This window comes from Diabrotica virgifera, chromosome 9 (genome assembly GCF_917563875.1).
Source record: "Diabrotica virgifera virgifera chromosome 9, PGI_DIABVI_V3a".
In the NCBI taxonomy this organism is placed as follows: Eukaryota; Metazoa; Arthropoda; class Insecta; order Coleoptera; family Chrysomelidae; genus Diabrotica; species Diabrotica virgifera.
This window is the reverse complement of record NC_065451.1, coordinates 59,618,366-59,639,182: the sequence shown is the minus strand read 5'-3', so window position 1 is coordinate 59,639,182 and position 20,817 is coordinate 59,618,366. Positions and strand designations below refer to the sequence as shown.

At 33.2% G+C, this 20,817-nt stretch overlaps 1 protein-coding gene across 8 annotated transcripts in view; it reads left to right on the top strand.

Moving 5' to 3' along the window:
• The window catches only part of LOC114331514 (uncharacterized), a 741,127-nt gene that overhangs the window by 401,446 nt on the left and 318,864 nt on the right, over positions 1–20,817 (top strand). For 6 of the 8 annotated variants that reach the window (XM_050661247.1, XM_050661246.1, XM_050661244.1 and 3 more), the window contains one exon: positions 2,131–2,293. In XM_050661247.1, coding sequence (XP_050517204.1) covers positions 2,131–2,293 — 163 coding nt within the window. Of the gene's footprint in view, positions 1–2,130; positions 2,294–19,084; positions 19,178–19,287; positions 19,311–20,817 lie in introns of those variants that run through there. The other 2 variants (XM_028281104.2, XM_028281105.2) reach the window with 2 other exon arrangements.

Below are 20,817 nucleotides of genomic sequence, written 5' to 3'. Positions count from 1 at the left end.
TTTACAAAACTTCAAAAATTCGATATTTGCTTTTGACTCCATTTTTTTTTAAACTAATCATTCTAAACCAGTTAAACTTCTAGAACCTATTAATAATACATAAGTAAAGAAGAAGAAATAAGGTAAATGACTAATTTTAATCAGGGTGGTGATTAGGGGTTTGCTTTCGGTCACTTTTTCGCTGAAAAATATAGGGTCTGACATTCTTTTCATTATAAGCCACCTAATTTTTGAGCTAAAGACTTTTTTTTATTTCTGAAGATAGATATTTTAAATACTTCAAATTAGTTTAAACAAGTGATCCTCGAAAAATGCATAGTTTTCCCGTCTTTTGACTTTGAAACTACAATATTTAGCATTTGCCGAAGAAGACCTAACATATAATAAAGTATAGCTCGATTACTATTGGTCTTAAAGAAAATTTAAAAACACGGTTTTGTTGATTTTTTCAAAAGGTACATTTTTTTAAGCAAAGTTGTTTTGATAAAACAAAAACTTTTTGAGTTATTTGCAGAAAACTGATTAAAACATTAATTTTTTTAATATAAAACTAACACTTTCGATAGCGAATAAATTAATGTTATCAAAAAAATGTTTAGAACATTTTTTGCTTAGAATGAATGTTTTTACCAACTTTTGCGGTCAAAATATAATAAAAAATTTTCACCCCCGACATGAGGTGGCAACCACCCCCATGGTAAAAGCGCCTTTTGGCATCATATAGATTTTGATCCTTGGACTATCCACTACTTATTCTCAAATTTTCAAGCAAATCGATCCATTCTGTAAAAATTGCGAGGTTTTGTCCTATTTTAAGCTTCATTACTTGGACTACTAAGTTTAATTTAAATAAAAGAAGACTTACTTTATATTATTTTATTTTACATAACTTATTTAATTTATTTAAATAGTTACAAATAACTCAAACTAACACATCTAATTTATTTCATCATCATCATCATCGGTGACCGCTGACAGCCCATGGAGGGCCATGGTCGCCCGTTGAGGTTTCTAGGCTCTAAAGTTTTACATGGTGTGGAGTCCAGCCACACGCATAACTCCTCAAAAGTTCTAAACGATATTTATCTAAAATATTACTTTCTTGTTTCTTTTTTTTTTTGAGGAGGTCTTTTCGGCGTTATGTGTGTTTTGCTTGTTTGACTATAGCTGCCCATGCTTTTCTTTCCTTTGCTTGTTTTTCCCATTCTCGTATTCCTAGGTCTTTCAAATCCTGGTTAATACCGTCAATCCATCTCTTTCTAGTCCTACCTCTCGGTCTCTTCCCATTTAATTCTTTTCTAAGTACTTTTTTTGTATTTCTCTTATCATCCATCCTTTCTACGTGTCCTAACCAACTCAGTCGTTTACTTTGTATTTCTTTTGTGATAGTCGGTCTGTTAAACATTCAAATTTATGATTTTACTAACTAAAACATAATAATTCCAATAACTAATACATTTCAAAATACACGGCGAACAACTCGATTCGAATACAATAATTATTACGCGCCGATAACTGACTGACCTGCTAATGAATCTCCCATCCTTATATACTTCGGTAGCGCTCGTTCCGAATGCCGTGCAAAGGAATCGTATTCTCTGGTAACGCCGAGAATCTTCGAAAAGAAATAGGCCAGGTTGTGAGCGGTCTATTATAAATAGTGTCACAATATACTAATATTCAACGTTTTTTCTCATAGAGATTCAGTTTCATTTTCGTCTCTGAGGACTGCAGTATAGAATTTATATACTAAATTTAAATTCAAGATGCAGTAGAAATAAACAAATCAAGACACGTTAAACGCTACTAGGAGCACTCCCGAATCATAATTTACAATGTATATACATTGTTAATCCCAAATCATGATTTCCAAAGTTTATACATTGTAAATTATGATTCGGGAGTGCTCCTAGTAGCATTTAACGTGTCTTGCTTTGTTTATTTCTACTGCATCTTGAATTTAAATTTAGTATAGGCAGATTTATTGGTTGACACTATTTTGTGTCTAAAAAGACACAAATTTAGTTAGAAATTTAGGTTTTGATGTATTGACCTTGCCAATAATGATGATTTCTTATAAACATATGTTTTGAGTTAAATTGTTCTAAACTATAACTTTTATTGTTACAGTGGCGTCGAAAAGAAGGTTTTGGAATCCGAAGAAATGGTTCCGAAGAAAAAACAAAAACAGCAATGATGAAGTCGTCGTTGTAGAAGTTACCGAAATCGGAAAGGATGCGCTGCGTAGCAGGTCTACCAGCGAACTTTCCGTCGCCGAGGAAGGGAGAAGAAGGTTTGTAACGTTTGTTTCTTACTTTCTACAGAAAATAACTTCAAAACCACCTAATTTAGTCATAGTCCAGGGCGCATCTGTTTTGAGATAGACGTTGAGAGATGACTCATATTTTTTTGCAGAAATTGCTTGGAATTAACTCATATAATAATATTTTAGTTATCCTCCCACTCAGAAAGATCCGGAACATTGTTTAAATAATCAAAATGTCAAAAAATGAAGGAAAAATTCGATTTTTTCTTCGTTTTTTGATTACAACTTTCAAAGTATTCACTTCCGAGAAAAGTTGTATTGACATAAAAGTTGCGTAATTAAATTTCCTGTAATATAGGATTGGTTAAAGATTCAAAAAATTGTTACCCTAGTTGCAAAATAGCAATAATTGCGAAAAAACCATAAAAAAACAAATAGTCGCATTTTACGTTTTTTACGCATGTGTGCTACACTTAGGACCTTCATATTTAACACAAAAAAACTTTATGATGTAGTCAAACAATACTGTAAATTTCATTAAAATCGGTTCAAAATATTTTGCCAAATAAATTTTGCAATCCAGCTTTCGCAAAGAAAAAATTCATTCTTTCAAAACGTTGCAGGACTGAAAGTAAAGCATATAGCAAGTTGACATTTTTTACATATAGACCAGTAAGGATCTGTTTTTAGGCGGATGTGAGAGGTGGCATTCAGATTTTTGCGAATAAAGTTAGGTGATAACTTCGTTAATAATAATTGATTTATGCTTCTTCTCAAATATGCCCGGAACATTAATAAAAAAAATAAAATATTTAAAAATTTCAAAAAATTTCGTTTTTTTTCTACTTTTTTTGCTTATAACTTAAAAACTATTCATTTTAGAACAAAGTCCTATAGGAATAAAACAAAGATAATTAAATCAGATGCGATTGGTTAAAAATGTCGTTAATTTATCACTAGGGAGCGGATTTATATGCGATCAATTTTGATGAAATATGCGCATATATATGCAGTAAAAAATTACGAAATATGCGCAAGATATGCACAAAGTTCAAAAAATGCGCATTTCGAGAAACCACAAATTTTCTGTTCTATTCTACTCTAGCGGGTTCTTTTATAGGGGGGCGGCAATCTTATTTATTATCTTTCAAATAAAATCATTATTTTAAATATATGCAATTTATTCACATTTTTTACAAAAACTGATACCAAAATAAAATAAAACAACAATATCACTATATATATCTTCGATTATAATTCACTACAATGTGTTTTTTAAAAATTTTTACAAGGAAACATTTTCTTTGATCAGATAAAATATTTTTATAACTTGAAAAACTCCTTCCAATATCAATAGAAGTAATTGGGGCGTATTTAAAATAACTTGTTAAAGCTGAAAATTCTGCACCAAAATCAATTTCAAAATTTCCATTATTAAAGATTTCGCATATATTATGTCCTCCAAAGTTTTAAAGCCGTTTAAAGACGGGATCTGATCTAAAGCATGAATATTTCTATTTCCGTTAGAAAATCGTAAAACTATGGTTAAATGTGTAAATTCTCTTAACAATAGGGGATTTAAAAGAATCACCAGAATTATAGGTACCTACTAAATATAATAAAAGTAAATAAAATTCGGATTTCCCGGTAAACCATCCTTCATCATTTTAACATCCTCCACTCATTTTATAACGGCGTACTATAAATAAGTACTTTGTGTAAAGATCGGGTATTTTCTAAGAAAAAATGAAAAGGCAGTGAATGAGCCGTCTCTCTTCAGGTAGTTCTCGAATTAATAGAACAGCCTGTGCGGGGAAATATTTTGTGTCGAATTAAAAAATTAAAAAAATTTTTTGGACTTAAATGTTTTTAATAGGCACAAAATATACATGTCTTTTTAAAAACATGCAAAATTTAGTAAAGTTCTTAAATATGCGAAATATGCATGCAATATGCATTTAGCATAAAATCCGCTCCCTATTTATCACCCTTGCTTCAAAATAGCAATAAATATAAAATAAGGGGGCAAAACAAGCCTGTCCTTCTTCAATGTTTTTTCATCACTTAGGTTACACTTGGAACCTTCCTAATTCGCTTAGAAAATTTTTGTAATGTGCTAAAACCGTACACCAAATTTCATTAAAATTGACTTACTAGATTTTGCATAATAATTTTGCAATCTAAACTTTTTTAAAAAATTAAAAATTTTTAAAATCTTGCACAACAAAAACCAGAACATACAAAGATTTGTCAATTTTTTTACATATAAAGAAGTACTCCACCTATCTAATGCACTTTACAGAATTGAAATCTGATTATTTAACGACGTTCTACACCTTCGGCAAAGAATTAAGGATTTTCATGAAATTTTAGTATGTTATAGTTTACTTCAAAAAACTAAGACTTGATTTTTTAAAAATTGTTTTACCGTGCCGTTTAGTTACTATTAAGGGTCAAAGTTAAGTTTTAACATGGGCTCTTATGGGAATTCTGAAAAAGTTAATAACTTTTGACCCAAATTTACGATTTTTAATTATTTGTGCTTAAATTAAAGGTTTTTTTGTAAGGAATAACATATTAAAAAATGAGGATTGTTTACCGTACCGTTTATTTTTAATTTATTTATTATAATTAATTCCGTAATTTATTCCGTAATTTCCGTAATTTATTATAATTTATTTTTATAAAGTATTCAATACTGAAACATGATTTGAGTATTCTGCTACAAATGTATTTTTACCAACTTTCGCTAGCATATAAGTTTCCCCCCTTTCCTCTGAGAGGCATACCCCGCAACGAAGGTGTAGAACGTCGTTAAGCAGCCTCAGCAATATTTTAAAGTTATAAACAATTTTTTGACTTATAAAGAAATTAGTGCTGTGGCCAGGAGGGGGTGCTACGGGCTCCTTTATTTAGATGGACTTACCCAAGTTTTTTTATGTATTTTGACCCGTAGAACACGAATTTTTTGGGTAACAGTTGATCGGGATGTCGATAAGATTGTTGTAAACAAAGAACTTGAGGAATTACATAAAATCGATTTTTCGCAAAATAAAACATTTTTTTGTATTTCTTGGATAATTCTAAGCAAAAAATGTTCTTACAAGTTTTTTCGTAGGATGCATAGTTTTCGAGATAAACGCGGTGGAACTTTCAAAAAATCGAGAAATTGCAATTTTTGAACGCGAATAACGTTTGATTAAAAAATAAAATAGCAATTCTGCTGACAGGATTTGAAAGTTTAAGTCAAATGATACCGGTTTTAATTATGTGCATTGCTATAAATTATTTTTTTATTATTAAACAAAGCTATTTGTTTATAAGCCAAAAAATTGTTTATAAATTTAAAACATTGCTGGGGCCCCTTAAATAATCCGATTTTAATTCTGTAAAGTGTATTAGATAGGCAGAGCACCTCTTTATAAGTAAAAAAATCTCGCCAACTTCTAAATAGTCTACTTTTTGTTCAGAAAGATTTTAAAAAATTTGAACTTTTTTAAAAACATTTAGATTGCAAATTTATTATGCAAAATTTATTAGGTCGATTTTAATGAAATTTGGTACACGGTTTAAGTATGTTACAAAGAATTTCCTAAGCGGATTACTAAGGTTCTAAGTGCCACCAAAGTGGTTAAAAAATATTGAATAACAACAGACTTATTTTGCCCCCTTATTTTGTATTTATTGCTATATTGCAGAAAAGGTAATACCTTAAGACATTTTTTACCAGTCGTATATCATACAAAATTCAATTATCTTTATTTTATTTTTGTACGACTTTGTTCCAAAACGAATCGTTTTAAAGTTATAAGCAAAGAAAGCAGAAAAAAATCAATGTTTTTCGAAATTTGTAAATATTTTAATTTTTTTATTAATGTTCCGGGCATATTTGAGAAGGAGCATAAGTCAATTATTATTACTGAAGGTGTCACCTAACTTTATCTGCAAAAATCCGAATGCCACCTCTCACATCCAAAAATAGACGGTTTTTCGCAGATCCTTACTGGTCTAATATAGAAGAATACTGTACCTTTTATTTGCAATTTGCAAAATTAAAATCGATTTTTTACCACGGCGCCAGGAATTTTTTTTTTATAAATAAACATTAATTTTTGGTGCTAAGCGCAGGACAGCGGTGTTCGATTCACACAAGTTGATTTCCACCAAAATTTCTTCCAATCTTTATCTAATATATTATTTTCTTTCTATATTTTGTTGTATTTTAATATTTTATTTCCACAAAAATCAAGTAATTTGATTATTGTTGGTGAAATATTGTTTAAATAATTGCATATGTTTAAAAATAATAAACTTTTATTCTATAAGTTAAAATATATGAACAAAGAAAGTTTTTGCTAAAAAAAGGGTTATTTCAAAGGACAGAGTAGGTGTTTTTATTTTGCAATAAACAAATTTGTTTATTTATATCGAAATGTACTAAAAATTAAAATTTATCAATCATTATCAAAGGTCATTGGAATGCCCAATCAGAGCAAATTATCCGCTGTCCTGCGCGTATATATATATAACAGCGCTAACAGGCCTTATAGGCCTACGGCTTCTAAATTCTGGATAATATTTCTCCATTCTGTTCGGTCCTCTGCACTCTTTCTCCAGTCCTTCACCCCGATTTCTTCCAAATCCCTCTCTGCAGCCTCTAACCATCTCTTCCTTGGTCGACCTCGTCTCCTTTTTCCCAATGCTCTGTCATTCAATATTCGTTTGACGTTTCTAGTTTCTGGCATTCGAGTAATATGTCCCAGCCATCTAACTCTTTGGGCTCGTATTTTTGTCGTTATTTTTGGTCTCCCATACATCCTCATTACTTCTTCATTTGTTCGTCTCCTCCAGGTTTTCTCCGCTATCTGTATACCTCCAAAAATTTTTCTCAGGATCTTCCTTTCCCATATCTGTATCTTCTTCTCCTCTTGTTGATTCATTACCCACGTTTCGCTCGCATACAACACTGTGGGCCGTATTATCGTTTCATACATTCTGATTTTCGCGTTTATTAATACATTTTTTGCTTTTAATATCGTGTTTAAGGCACCCACAACTCGACTTCCCTTCAATAATCTTTTATCTATTTCTTTTTCTTCCCTTCCAGTACTGGTTACAGTCACTCCCAGGTATTCGAATTCTGCTACTTCCTTAAATTTATATTCATCTCCTTCTCCTTTCATTTTTATATAGTTATCCTCTTTATTTATATCTCCTTTCATTACCATGTATTGTGTTTTTCCTTGGTTGATTCTTAATCCATACCTTTTTGCTTCCGCTTCGAACTTTTGGAATATTTTTTGGAGATGTTCCTTTGTTCTTGTTAGGATGACTAGATCATCAGCGTAAGCTATAAACTGCTGTCTGTTGTTAAATATGGTACCGCTTGTATTAATTTTTATCCTTCTTACTATGTGTTCTAGTACCAAGTTAAATAAGTCTGTAGATAGAGGGTCACCCTGTTTCAGTCCTTTATTCATTGTGTCCTGCGCGTAGCACAAAAAATTAATGTTTATTTAAAAAAATTACTGACGCCGTGATGGTTAACCGATTTTAATTTGGCAAATTGTAAATGAAAGGTACGGTATTCTTCTACACGTAAAAAAAATTCAACTTGTCTGCTTTATTTTCAGTCCTGCAACATTTTGAAAAAATGAATTTTTTTTTGCGAAAGCTGGATTGCAAAATTTATTTTGCAAAATCTGTTGAACCGATCTTAATGAAATTCACAGTATTGTTTTACTATATCATAAAGTTTTTGTGGTTAAAACATGAAAGTCCTAAGTGTATCATAAATGGTTGAAAAACGTAAAATGCGAATACTTGTTTTTTTATGTTTTTTAGCAATTATTGCTATTTTGCAACAAGTGTGACAATTTTTAAAATATTTAACTAATCCTATATTGTAGAAAATTTAATTATGCAACTTTTGTGTCAGTGCAACTTTTCTCGGAAATGAATAATTTTAAAGTTATAATCAAAAACGAAGAAAAAAATCGAATTTTTCTTTCAATTTTTGACCTTTTGATTATTTAAACAATGTTCCGGACCTTTTTGAATGGGAGGATAACTCAAATATTATATGAGTTATTTTCAAGCAATTTCTGCAAAAAAATATAAGTCACCTCTCAACGTCCAAGTGTACTAATATTTTTACAGATGGACCCTGGTCTATCATTATTTTGTTGCAAAGTTAGTTACGTTTTCACAGACTACGGGCCGGTTGTTCGAACGCTAATCAACAATGATCACTATCAAATATTTAATTACTGTCACCAAGACTGTCAATGTCAACTTTTATTGGGTTGCTGAAAACATAATTGATTAAAATTATGAGATTAGTTAATCAATTAACATAACAATTATTAACATAATTGATTAAGTAATTTCATAATTGTAATCAATTATGTTTTCAGCAACCCAAACAAAGTTGACATTGACAGTTGGTGACAGTAATTAAATATTTGATAATGATCATTGTTGATTAGCGTTCGAACAACCGGCCCTAAAAGTGGCTTGAAAATACTAAACAACCATGCACACGTGCTCACGACAAACAAACATTTATTGACACGCAGTTTATTGTTCTATGTTTAGGCATTGATTAATAACTACAGGAATATTTATAATCAATGGTTTAGGTCTGTCATTCCGTTTTTCATACACTGTTCATCTAATTTTATTTGTTTCCTCCATTGTTTCTCTCTCGCCCTTCTTTGGCTCTTTTACTCTTGTTTCAATATATTCCCTACCGTTATTTTTCTCGTCGCACGTTGTTTTTACCTACGCTCTTTCTCCCAAGTTCTTCCTCCTTCTTTCCTGAGGTCACTTCTTATTTTCACTCTCGTTCTTTCCTTCATCTTTTTTATTTTCTATCCCGTTTCGCTTTCTCCCTTACTTACTTTACTTTTTCATGTCCGGAAAACTATAGTTTCTGAGCCCAGTATAGGGCTATGTACAATGCTAGTTGGTTGCCTGTCCATAAGTCATCGACAGTGCATCTATACGGGCAGTTTGAGTAGGTTAGTAGATGTTCCATGTTCTCTATTGCTCCTCAGTCATTACCATTCAGAAGACCCGATTTAATAATGTTTGACATGGTCGGTGCTACGCCGTTTCTTAAACGGTTCAGCATGCGCCACGTCGACCATTCGCTTGAAGTCCCACTTTAGAGTTTCTGTTAGTGGATAATGGGGTGGTGGTTCGTCTAGCAGGGTGCTAAGGAAACGCTTTCTGGATTTCAGTCTGTCAGGATACGATTCGTGGCCAAAAAGGTGGTTGCGGTTGTGAAGGTTTGTTTGGATCTTTCGGTGAGATCATGGGCTGTTCTACGGGAGTCAGGATCCGAGAAGCCTGAAGATTTATACAGTTTATCCTGAGAGGTTGGTCTCATATAGCCGGTAATGAGTCTGCAAGTTTCGTTCGGACTCACATATCCTTTCTTGGCGTTCGCAAAGCTCTCCCATCCGAGTATGCGTATTCCGCCGTTGAGGAACATAGCGCCTGCACTGTTGACCTTGGTCACAGTATAATGAGGGACAGTGTAGCACCAGCGTCACGAATGGAAGCTATTTTGTAGCAGTCCCACGAAAGGGCGGTATTTTGTAGCATTAGCGTCATGGATGGACGCTATTTTGTAACATTAACACGTCAAATGCCAAAGCCTCGACGGTGGAAGCCATTTTTGTATAACAGCCCCAGCGTGGATAACAAAGGCAAAGAAAAATTTTATGAACTCGACAAATTAAACAAACATGAAAATATACTTGGTGCTACGTAACTTTACGAGTACCTCGGTAGCTCTAAGTCTTCAGAGATCTAGGGGTGTGGATTCTTAAGAGATTTTAAATAAATATAATATAAACTCAAATGCTCGGGGGCGCCATAATTAAAAAAAAAATAAGACGAAACATACACACACCGGCAAAATTAGCCGAACACCTTAAAAATGGGACATGTTTGATGTCTCGAATTTCCTAAACCAGTGGTCCTATTTGAGTGATTCTTTTAGTATGTTATAGTCTTATTATTTAAGAATATCGTTGTAATAACATTGTTACCCAGACAGGTAAATGTCATTTTATACCGGGCGTATCAATCATATTGTGTTTTTTTCTTAAAGTTCGGAACACCCTGTGGAATATTCTAGCATATATAAAATATTAAAATTAAAACTCAATTATAGCCTTAGGCTTTCTTAACATTTTCTTTTTTGATTCATTTGCTTATATTGGAAAATAAAAAAGTTATGTGCTCTAACAACTAGACATGTTTTTCATCAATAAATCCTCATAGTAGGGAAGGAAAGTATGCTAAATTTGCAGTTTCTCGAGCGTTATGGGGACCTATGGGATTGTGAAGAGTGGGTGCTAAAACCAAAAAAAGTATGGTTCTTTCTTAAATAAGCCGGTGTGTGTATTAAAGTGCTAATTTCTCATAGCCTAGTTTAGGATTGTTTATTAAACTAAGCAGAAAATTAGGAGTTATTGATGGAAAACATGGTTAGTTGTTAAGGCACATAACTTTTTTATTATCCAACATAAGCAAACAGTGAGAAACCTTGTACCCTGTAAATGTACCTCTACCATAATATTGGTTCTTAATACAGGGAAGTTCGTTAAGGATGGTCCGAAAAAAATCTATCCTTAGAAAAATTAGAAATCGTCAGATTAAGATAAGGTAAGTTAAGAACATGCAAAATAGTGTATATTTCAAAAATCTGACGATTTGAGCGAGGCTTAAGAAAATGGGCGAGTTACAAAGTTTCACAAAAAAGCGAAATTTTCGCGAAATGAACGTCAGATCGAAAAACTAAAAAATACGTGTTCAATATTTTTCAAAAGTCTATCGAATGATACCAAAAACGAACCCCCACGGAAAGGGGTGAGGGGTAATTAAAAATTTTAAATACGAATCCTGCGATATTTCGCGAAATGAACATCAGATCAAAAAACTGCAAAATACACGTATTCAATATTTTTGAAAAATCTATCGAATGGCACCAAACACGATCCCCCACGGAGGTGGGGTGGGGGATTTAATTTAAAATTTTAAGTAGGAGCCCCCAATTTTTATTGCAGATTTGGATTCTTTACGTAAAAATAAGCAACTTTTATTCGACACATTTTTTCGAATTATGGATAGATAGCGCTAATTCCAAAAAAAACGATTGTTTAAAATGGAAAATTAAATTAAAAAATGAAAAGCCCCCACTTTATGGAAAACTTAACTTAACCTTTTTCTGGTTTTAGCACATACTCTTCGCAATCCAATAGGTCCCCATAACGCTCGAGTAACTGCAAATTTAGCATACCTTCCTCCACTACTATGAGGATTTATTGATGAAAAACATGGATAGTTGTTAAAGAACATAACTTTTTTATTATCCCACGCAAGTAAATGAATCAAAAACGAAAATGTTAAGAACGCCTAAGTATACAATCGAGTTTTAATTTTAATATTGTACATATGCTAGAATATTCCACAGGGTGTTCCAAACTTTAAGAAAAAAACACAGTATGATTGGCACACCCGGTATAAAATGATATTTACCTGTCTAGCAACAATATTATTACAACGATATTCTTAAATAATAAGGCTATCACATACTAAAAGAATCACTCAAATCGGACCACTGGTTTAGAAAATTCGAGACGTCAAACATGTCCCATTTTTAAGGTGTTCGGCTAATTTTGCCGGTGTGTGTACTTAAAACTTCAAAAAAAAAAAAATTAAAGTAACAAGTTAATAAAAATATATAGTCATTATAAAATACAAACACATTTACATAAACATAAATATATCATGACCTTACCTTAGTGTTCTCAGTTGAATATCATTTAGGAACAAGAGAAAGGGATCAAATAATAATATTATCAAGCAAAAACATTATTGCAAAATGAAATAAATTTTATTAAAATTTAAAAATAAAAAAAAGTGAAATGATGGATCTCTTGTAGACAATAAAAGAGATTCTGTTTACAAAAACATTAAAAAGATTTACAAACAATACCTTGTCATATAGTCCTGTTCTTATCTTCACGTTGTGTATGTCCAAAGCACGCACTTTTCACTGAATTTAGATAAAGAATAGTACAAAAATGTTTATTATTTATGAAAAGTTTCAGCAAAATTAAATAAACTTCCAAATAATTGTTCCAAAATAAATAAAATTCGAAATGAGTCTGCTCATATTGACTTTTTAAAATATTTAAATAACTTCTATTTAACTTCTTGAAGTATTTATTATTAATATTGGCACCTAACGCATGACTATATCCATGACTCTGGTACTTAATCCATACTTGCTTACAAAAATAAACTTAGGTAGTGTAGTATACACTAAAATAAACTGGCTCTTTGCCTAACAGCGGCATTTGGCTTGTGACTAGGAAGTCACGAAAGGAGAACTGTTTCTAACACTACATTTTCAGGAACTTTAAAAACTTGAAAAAGAACTATGTCGGAACTTAATATTCGAACTTAACTTTCTCAGAAAACTAAACTCTTCAGAAAACCGCGCCGTGGCGGCTCCTGCCGAGGCTCAACAAACCTCTCTCTTTGAAAGCTCAAACTTGAATTCCTCAATCTCACAACTTGAATCCTTCTCCCCAAACCAAAACGCTTCCTTCCAAAAACCCACTCCATTTCTCATTCTACCCTACTCATCCAATCAACCAATAAGAAAAAAGTTTAATCCTTCCCTCTTTCATCATTGACTAATAAAAAAATAACTAAGCTTCCTACACTTTTTTATTAACCAATAGGAAAATCGAAACACATTTTAAGCCCAACCTACATAATAGGGAAACATCAAAAAATCATTTCGCATGTCAGCAAACCTCTCCCAGTTCCACAGTTCTAACTAAAGATATTGCTAAGTCCACAATTAACACATGTGCTCTCTAATAATGATATGAGCACGTTTTGTGTATCTAAACTCCAAAAACCCGGCGCCAAAGGCCATTTTAATATACAATGTAACTATTTTTCACATCGCAAACTGGCTCTTCTAAGTTCAATTTTCGAGCAATAATATAAACACTGAGTAACCGAATGTAGATATGTCTACAAAATAATATAACGTCTTTCTTTTAACCAGACGGATAAACTCAAATTCTCACGTATTTTTTGAAACAGAGATAAATTCAATATATACTCAATGTGTAGATTTGCGTGTAAAGATTGAAATGCTTTGTAGAAATGCTTACATTGAGTGTCCCCGTTTAGGATTTTGTCCTCTTCAGGGTTTGTAGTGAATGTATTGTGTTGAACATCGAAAAGGTGGTAGCAAAAGCAAACAGTCCGAAAAACGCATTGGGGTAAGTGTGGTGTTCCTGGTGTTCCTGGGTTATGCCGGACGGTGGTGACCAGAAGGCTAAAAGACAACAGAGACGAAAGTTTGATGGAGTTGATGTCGGTTCCATTGACATTTACGTGTACTGTCCGTGCTTTGCCCTCGACCACCCCTCTAGAAACCATTGTACGCCAACTGGTAGAACCAGCGGCCCTCGTCGGCGGTCAAGAGGTAGCTTTTGAGCGCAGCGTGGACAGTGAGCGTTCGAGTGATGAAAATAGTTGCGGCTATTTTCTTGGGACGAACAGGTATAATTGTGCAATGAAGTTGGGAAACCGCAAAAAACCAACTTCTCCCTGTTCGGGGTAGGGAATAGGATAAGTTAAATGTGGGTGGGGTAGGCTAACGGGGTAGCTTCGAGGATGTTTTCGTATTCTACTGGGAGTTCGTCAATGCATGTTTGCATTAGAGCAGACAGTGGGTGAATCTTTTTTCGCTTGGGCTTTGCGTAGTAGAATACGTGGCCAGAAGATGAACAGGAACATTTGAGAGATTCTTGTGTGTCGGAGGGGGGACCGTTGATTACTTTGGTTGTGAAGTTCCTGTTCAGAGAGTTTATTCTCTCGATAATTGTGGGGATGTTTGAGAGGTTATGGATTTCGTTTGAGGGATATCTCCAGTGCTCGTAGTTGCATCTACGCAAGATTCTCCGCTCCACTCGCAACAACCTCTCTCTCCGAGCTCTAGCGAAAAGAGAGTAGAGGCATGCTTTGTACTCAATGACGGGTCGAATATAGGTCTTGTAAGTGTGTAAGACAGTCTTCTTGTGTGTCTTGCCAATTCGTCCTGAGAGAGGGTTGAGAAGTCTGGCTCTGTTCCTTGCCCTATCTAAAGTTGCCTTTAGGTCTGCTTCCCAGTTAAGAGTCCTGTTAAACAGTACTCCCAAGTAGGTCGCAGTCGGGCTGAGAACAAGCGTTTCTCCCATCAATCTCAGTGGATATTGGTCGTCTTCATTTCTGATGATTCTTTGTGACACAGAAGGGGCGCGAAACACAATTGTTGTTGTTTTGTTCGCGTTCAGCGTAACTCTCCACTTACAACACCAATCCCCTACCGCGTCCAACAGAGCCTGGGCTCTTCTGTGGATGAGTATTGGGTTGTATCGAGAAGTTGTCGTGAGTAGAGTCGTGTCGTCTGCATAGAGAAACAGCCGAGTGCCTGGGATATTTTGGTTTGTGATGTCACTGTTGTAGATGATAAAATGAATTTACTTAGCATATGAAGCAATATTTTTATGTCTACAGGGTAAGACAAAAATATGTTACGATAAATTTACAATTTGTGGTTTCTGCATAAGGCAAAATAATTGGGTTCTTTTAAACCGTTTCAACAGTAGAACCACTCTCCGAAAAATTGGAAGTAAAATCTTTAGTCGCGCATGGCGACCGCGCAATGTTCCCAGTCGCTTTTGCCCCACTCTCGCCTTGCTAGTCGCATAGAAACGTACGGATTTTAACAGGGAAAACTCGCATCCACCACTGGTGAATAACTAATTGCGTACTTCTGGTATTACTTCTTGAGATCAAAGTGCCGACATGGAAGAGGTTTTACTGTCCCTCTTTATACTGTGCCTTGGTACTATGAGTTTGGCCTTTACTATTGCCAAGTTTCCTCAAAAAGGTTGTTGCGCTCATTCACCTTCTTTTTGGTTTATTCATAGTGGAACCTATATGCTAAAGAGCCGTCTAGTGTGACTCCGAGATATTTCGGTGTGCTCTAGCAAGGTGTTATTTTGGGTGATGTTGAGTTTTCCTTTGGCCAGTCGGGACTGAAGGTGGAAAGCGCAGACTTGAGTTTTGGTTGGATTTAGTCTTAGTGAATTTTATTTATAATAATTGGACATCAAATTCAGGGCAGCTTCCAATTTCTATTCGACCTCTTGAACCTGTCACGCCTAAGGGTTTGTTCACTACGGAGAGCAATGGATTGTATCCTTGCCTTGTATCTATTGTTGTCGTCCCCCTTCGTATTTACTCAGTGTTTGTTGTACGTTTGCCGACAGTATACCTGTAGTTCAGAGAAATAGGGAAAAAATATCCTGTTGGTGACACAACCCCCTCCAGGCCGAAACCAAATTTTTTGAGTAGTATGGACATCTATATTATTAACCTATATGTTTCCTGCAGCCGATTTTGATGATATACATAGTTATAAACAAATGCAGATCAAAAAACGGTAAATTTTCGCTTTTTTCGTCTATAACCAAAAAGTTAAGTATTTTAAACAAATTTGAGAGTAAGAAACTCATAAATCGCATAAAAAACTTCAATATGCTTAGAAAATTGCAAAATAAATAATAAATTTTGAGTGTTTATAAATATTCATAACTTATGTAAAAATTAACTTAGAACGTTCATATTGCACAGAATGCTGAGACTTCTGGTGCTTAAATCATACCCTAAATTTCAAAGCAATTGGTCAAATAGTTTAAAAGGTATTTAATTTCTTTATCCCAAATTAATTTTTTTTGCAACGCTGTAAGTCAGAAAATGATCAAGTTACACTAATACTTTGGATAGTTTATGAAAGAAGAAGATTTATACTATTGTAACGAAAAAGCGATAGACTACCCCAGCCAATTGAAACAATATTCGAAAATATTATTCCAATCATCCAAGATAACCATCGCTACACCCTTAGCTTAGCTCAGTCACTCAGGTGTGTGTTCGTCTTGTCCTAATCTTAGAAATTAACTCTGAAAATTTAGAATGGAAGCAAACAAAACATAGTTTTTAACTAATCATGTTTATTGTTCATAAAGATATAATAAATAAAATGACTTAGTAAATTGCATTAACAAATGTATTTAAATTCTTGCCAAAAACTAACAATTCTGGATTATACTTATGGCTTTTGGTAGCTGATGGTATCTTCTTGATGTCGTATGGTACTGCTGTTGTAGACTTCTCGTAGGCCTGGGCGGATCTTCGGCGCAAGGCCCCTGCAGCTAGAGGTGGTGGTTGTGCAGTCTGGATGTCATTGTCTTTGCCTTCAAGTGTGCATCACCGGTGATGTGAGGCTTAGGTTCCCGAAGAGGGAAAGGTTGATCTCTTTCCAAAAAAACTGTAACAGTAGAACACATATCAACAATCAAGAAGAAAACCAAATTGTACCTTTGCCAAATAGTATTCAGAAATAGTAATTGGCAAGGTTAAATTACATAGAATTAAGATGAGGAGAATAGTTAAAATTTTGATAACTAAACGTGCATATTAATAGATGAAAAGAAATATAGAAATCAAACACATTGTTGAACATTTGAAGGTTAGATAAAAAAAACATTAGAAAAACTGTTAGACGGAGAAATATAATTACTGTAAGATATTATTCTTACCCCAAGAGATGATTTGATGGAATGAAAATGATTTAATTTTGGAGCTACTCTGCTTTTTAAAACATTTCCACCTCCATTTTGAGAATGAGATATGGGGGTTGTCACTGTCATTAAAATGACATGACAACGAACCTTGGACCGAAATTTGAAATAACGAACATGGAACACGAGAGAAGATACAATGTAAATAGGGTTGCCTATTATAGAATGGACGCCAACCGATTTTTATTAAAGGGGAAAATGGGTAAACCAAATAGAAGAAGATAATTATTAATGAAATATTAAAGAAAATAAGGTAAAATAATTATTTAAAAACAAAATATCAAAGGTGTGACGTTTGTAACGTTACACTATTTATTTAATTTAAAAAAAAAATGACAAAAAATAACTTTAAATACTGCAAAATTATTTTGCAAAAACATGTAAATTAAAAAAAGGGGGGGCTAACTTCGTCCCTAATTGTCCTAGGATAATTGTTTTTCTTTCTAAATGTGTATAAAATTTCATTCTTTCCAAATATGAAAAAATTTTTCTACGGGTAACGGTTAAAAAGTTATTCTAATTGTTTATAAGTAAGCAAAAAATCGACGTCTTTTTGCAAAATAATTTTACACTGTTTAAAATTACTTTTTGTCATTTTTTTTAATTAAGTCAATATTATAAATGTTCTTCTTCCATAAACTGTCAGAAGTCTTACTCCTGTCTTACATAAACTGTCTTACATAAACTGTCAGAAGTCTCCTAATTCTCTGACTTATAATGTTGCAAAATAAATGAATTTGGGATAAACAAATTAAATAACTTTTAAACTATTTGACCAATTGCTTTCAAATTTAAAATATAATTTAAGCACCAGAAGTCTCGGCAATTCGTGTAATAAGAAGGTTCTAAGTTAATTTTTACATAAGTTATGAATATTTAAAAAAACTCAAAATTTATGATTTATTTTGCAATTTTCTAAGCAGCCAATAAGGATAGACATATTCAGCGAACGCCATATTGAAATTTTTTAGACGATTTATGAGTTTCTTACTCTCAAATTTGTTTAAAATGCTTAACTTTTTGGTTACAGACGAAAAAAGCGAAAATTTACCGTTTTTTGATCTTCATTTGTTTATAACTATGTATATCATCAAAATCGGCTGCAGGAAACATAAAGGTTAATAATATAGATGTCCATACTACTCAAAAAATTTGGTTTCGGCCTGGAGGGGGATGTGTCACGAGAAAAATCTTATTTCTCTGGACTACTGGTATAGGATACATGGGTACGATACATTGATCGGTGTAAGGCTTGGCGCCTCGTAGTGAACACAACTTAAGTCGTCTGTGTATAAGGAGTTGTTTACCCCGAACCAAGTTCTTTTTTTGGCTTCGCCAGCGACTTTTTTTCCCTCAAGACCCCTGTATTTTGACGAGTTGGTAGTCCTTAGTAGCTGGTAGTCCTTAATGGCCTAGCCTTTCTGCAGCAGGTTTCTGTGGTTAACGGTGTTGTACGCGGCGCTTAGATCGACGAGAACTAGTCCTGTTTTTTTCTTCTAATCTAGTCTTGATGTGTTCCGTCAGAGCTAGAACTTGGCTGGTGCATGCCTCCAGGTTAGAAACCCGCTTGCTGTGGTATGGTTTTTGAGTCAACCGCTTTGTATACGCGGTGCAGAATCAGTCTTTTATCCAGCATATATTGGTGGCAGAGAAGCAATATAGGGCGGTAACTCTGGCGTTTCTGGATCTTTCACAGGTTTTAGTATAGCTATGACTTTTGCTTTCCTCCACAGTTTTGGTATTTGGAAAGTCGTTCGGCATTTTTGAGTGAATTTAGTTCTTTTATGGTGAAAGGTGTGTCAAAGTACATTTTTCAGTTGCTGCCGAGCGGTTGATACCTGCTTTTTGAGTGTGTTGTTATGTTTACCGTTAAGAAGTAGTTTTTCCTTTGATGCTTTGCTTCAGCCTCTTTCAATAAGTTTCTTATTACACCGAAAGATTACAAAAATGTGTTTATGTGCTAAATTCTGAGATTCATCGTGTATTTTATCGTGTTTAACATATCTTACACGCATATTAGGTAACAACTACATTCGATAAGAGATTCGAGATTTCACTTTCATTCGAGATAATAAGGATTATTTGATTATCAATGACTTCATTACTATTTTACACCATTTATTGTTTGGATTATATTTACCTCAACGGTTCAATACCTCACTGCACCCCGTTTTATAAGGTATTGAATTTTTATTACTTTTTATAAACATATAAAATCATTGTTGTTATGGTTATTGCTCTTAGTATATGGTGGAGGTGATGTGTTTTGTGATAAAGTTGAAGGTTTATTCAGTTAGTTGATTGTGAAATAGGTATTGTATTATGCAAGTTATAGAATAAATATTCTGTTTTTCAAGCATTTTTGTTTGGAAATATTTTCTTTATCGATTGTAAATTATTAACGTTATTCCTCTTTTTTCTTTTTTTCTCGCCTTCTTGGAGATATGTTATCTTTAACATTCTGAATATTCGTAAGAAGGTTCCGTCATTTATTATACTGATGAAAGAAGAAAGTGAACAATAACCCATAAGGCGGAAGAAATATGCGGAATAAGAAAATTCAACATTTAACATTTTAAGAGGACAGAATCGTGAAGTGAAGAAATAAAAATATTAATAAAGGAAAGAAAACTGCCTGGAAGAAATGCAACCAAACATTTACAAAAAGCGGTAAGAGGGAATACATTACAAAGAGAAACACATCAAAAGGGGCAGTCAAAATGGCATAAAGGTAACGCTGTGAAAAAATTGGAGGTATGTAGTTTGAATGAAGGATGAAGGATACATAACAGACAATTCTGGACTCGCATAAGCAGCTTAAAAGGCAATAAAAAAAGAAATAAGAGCAATATCTCTCTCCACGTATAAGTAAAAAGTAAAAGTACTTTGTCTCCGTGGGAACTCATGTGTGAGTAATGTGTGTATATTTTTTTGATATTTGGTACACATATGTCTCATTCAAAACCCAAATGACCGACATACTAACCATAAGAAAAATCCAGGTCCGGATTAACAAAAACTTATAAAGTAATTTTGACCTTAAAACAACACCCTGTATATTCAAATTTTTAAAATATGTTTGCGTATTTGAAAAGAGCACAAAAAAGTAAGTTTAATGGTTCGCTTAAATTTTTCGGCCAGACAATTTTATGACTTTAATTTTTAAATTATATTAAATTTTTTAAGAACTCTGACATTAAAAAGCAGATATTATTAACTTTTAGTTATAAATTGTTAAAGTTAATGAATAAATACTGATTTTAAAAATAATAAATACTTATTTACCACATTCGAACGACCCACCCAATTACTAATGACAAGAAAAATCCAAGTCCGGATTAACAAAAAAATATAAAGTAATAATTTTGACCTTGAAACAACACCCTGTATATTAAAATTTTGAAAATTTGTTTGCGTATTTTAAAAGAGCATAAAAACTGCGTTAAAAGGTGCATGTCAAATTTTTCGGCAGATAATTTAATTACGGCAATTTTGAAATCATATTGATTAATTCTGTCAAGGTCACAAGAATCTGCCAGAAAAATTAAAAACAATCCCAATGTAATTAGAAAATCGATTCGAAATATTTTACAGCGAGCAAGGAAATACATCGAACAAAATATATAGTTATAGTTCAAATATTTTTAATTGATGTTAAATTATTGAATTGTTTAAACGAATTTTTTTTTATTAGATATAGCTGTTTTTTAAATTCTTTACTAAATCATTAAAATATCCCAATTCTCGCAATTATAATTTTTAATGATGTGCATACAACTACAAATCCAGAGAATCCATGAAGCCAGCTTAGTAAATAAG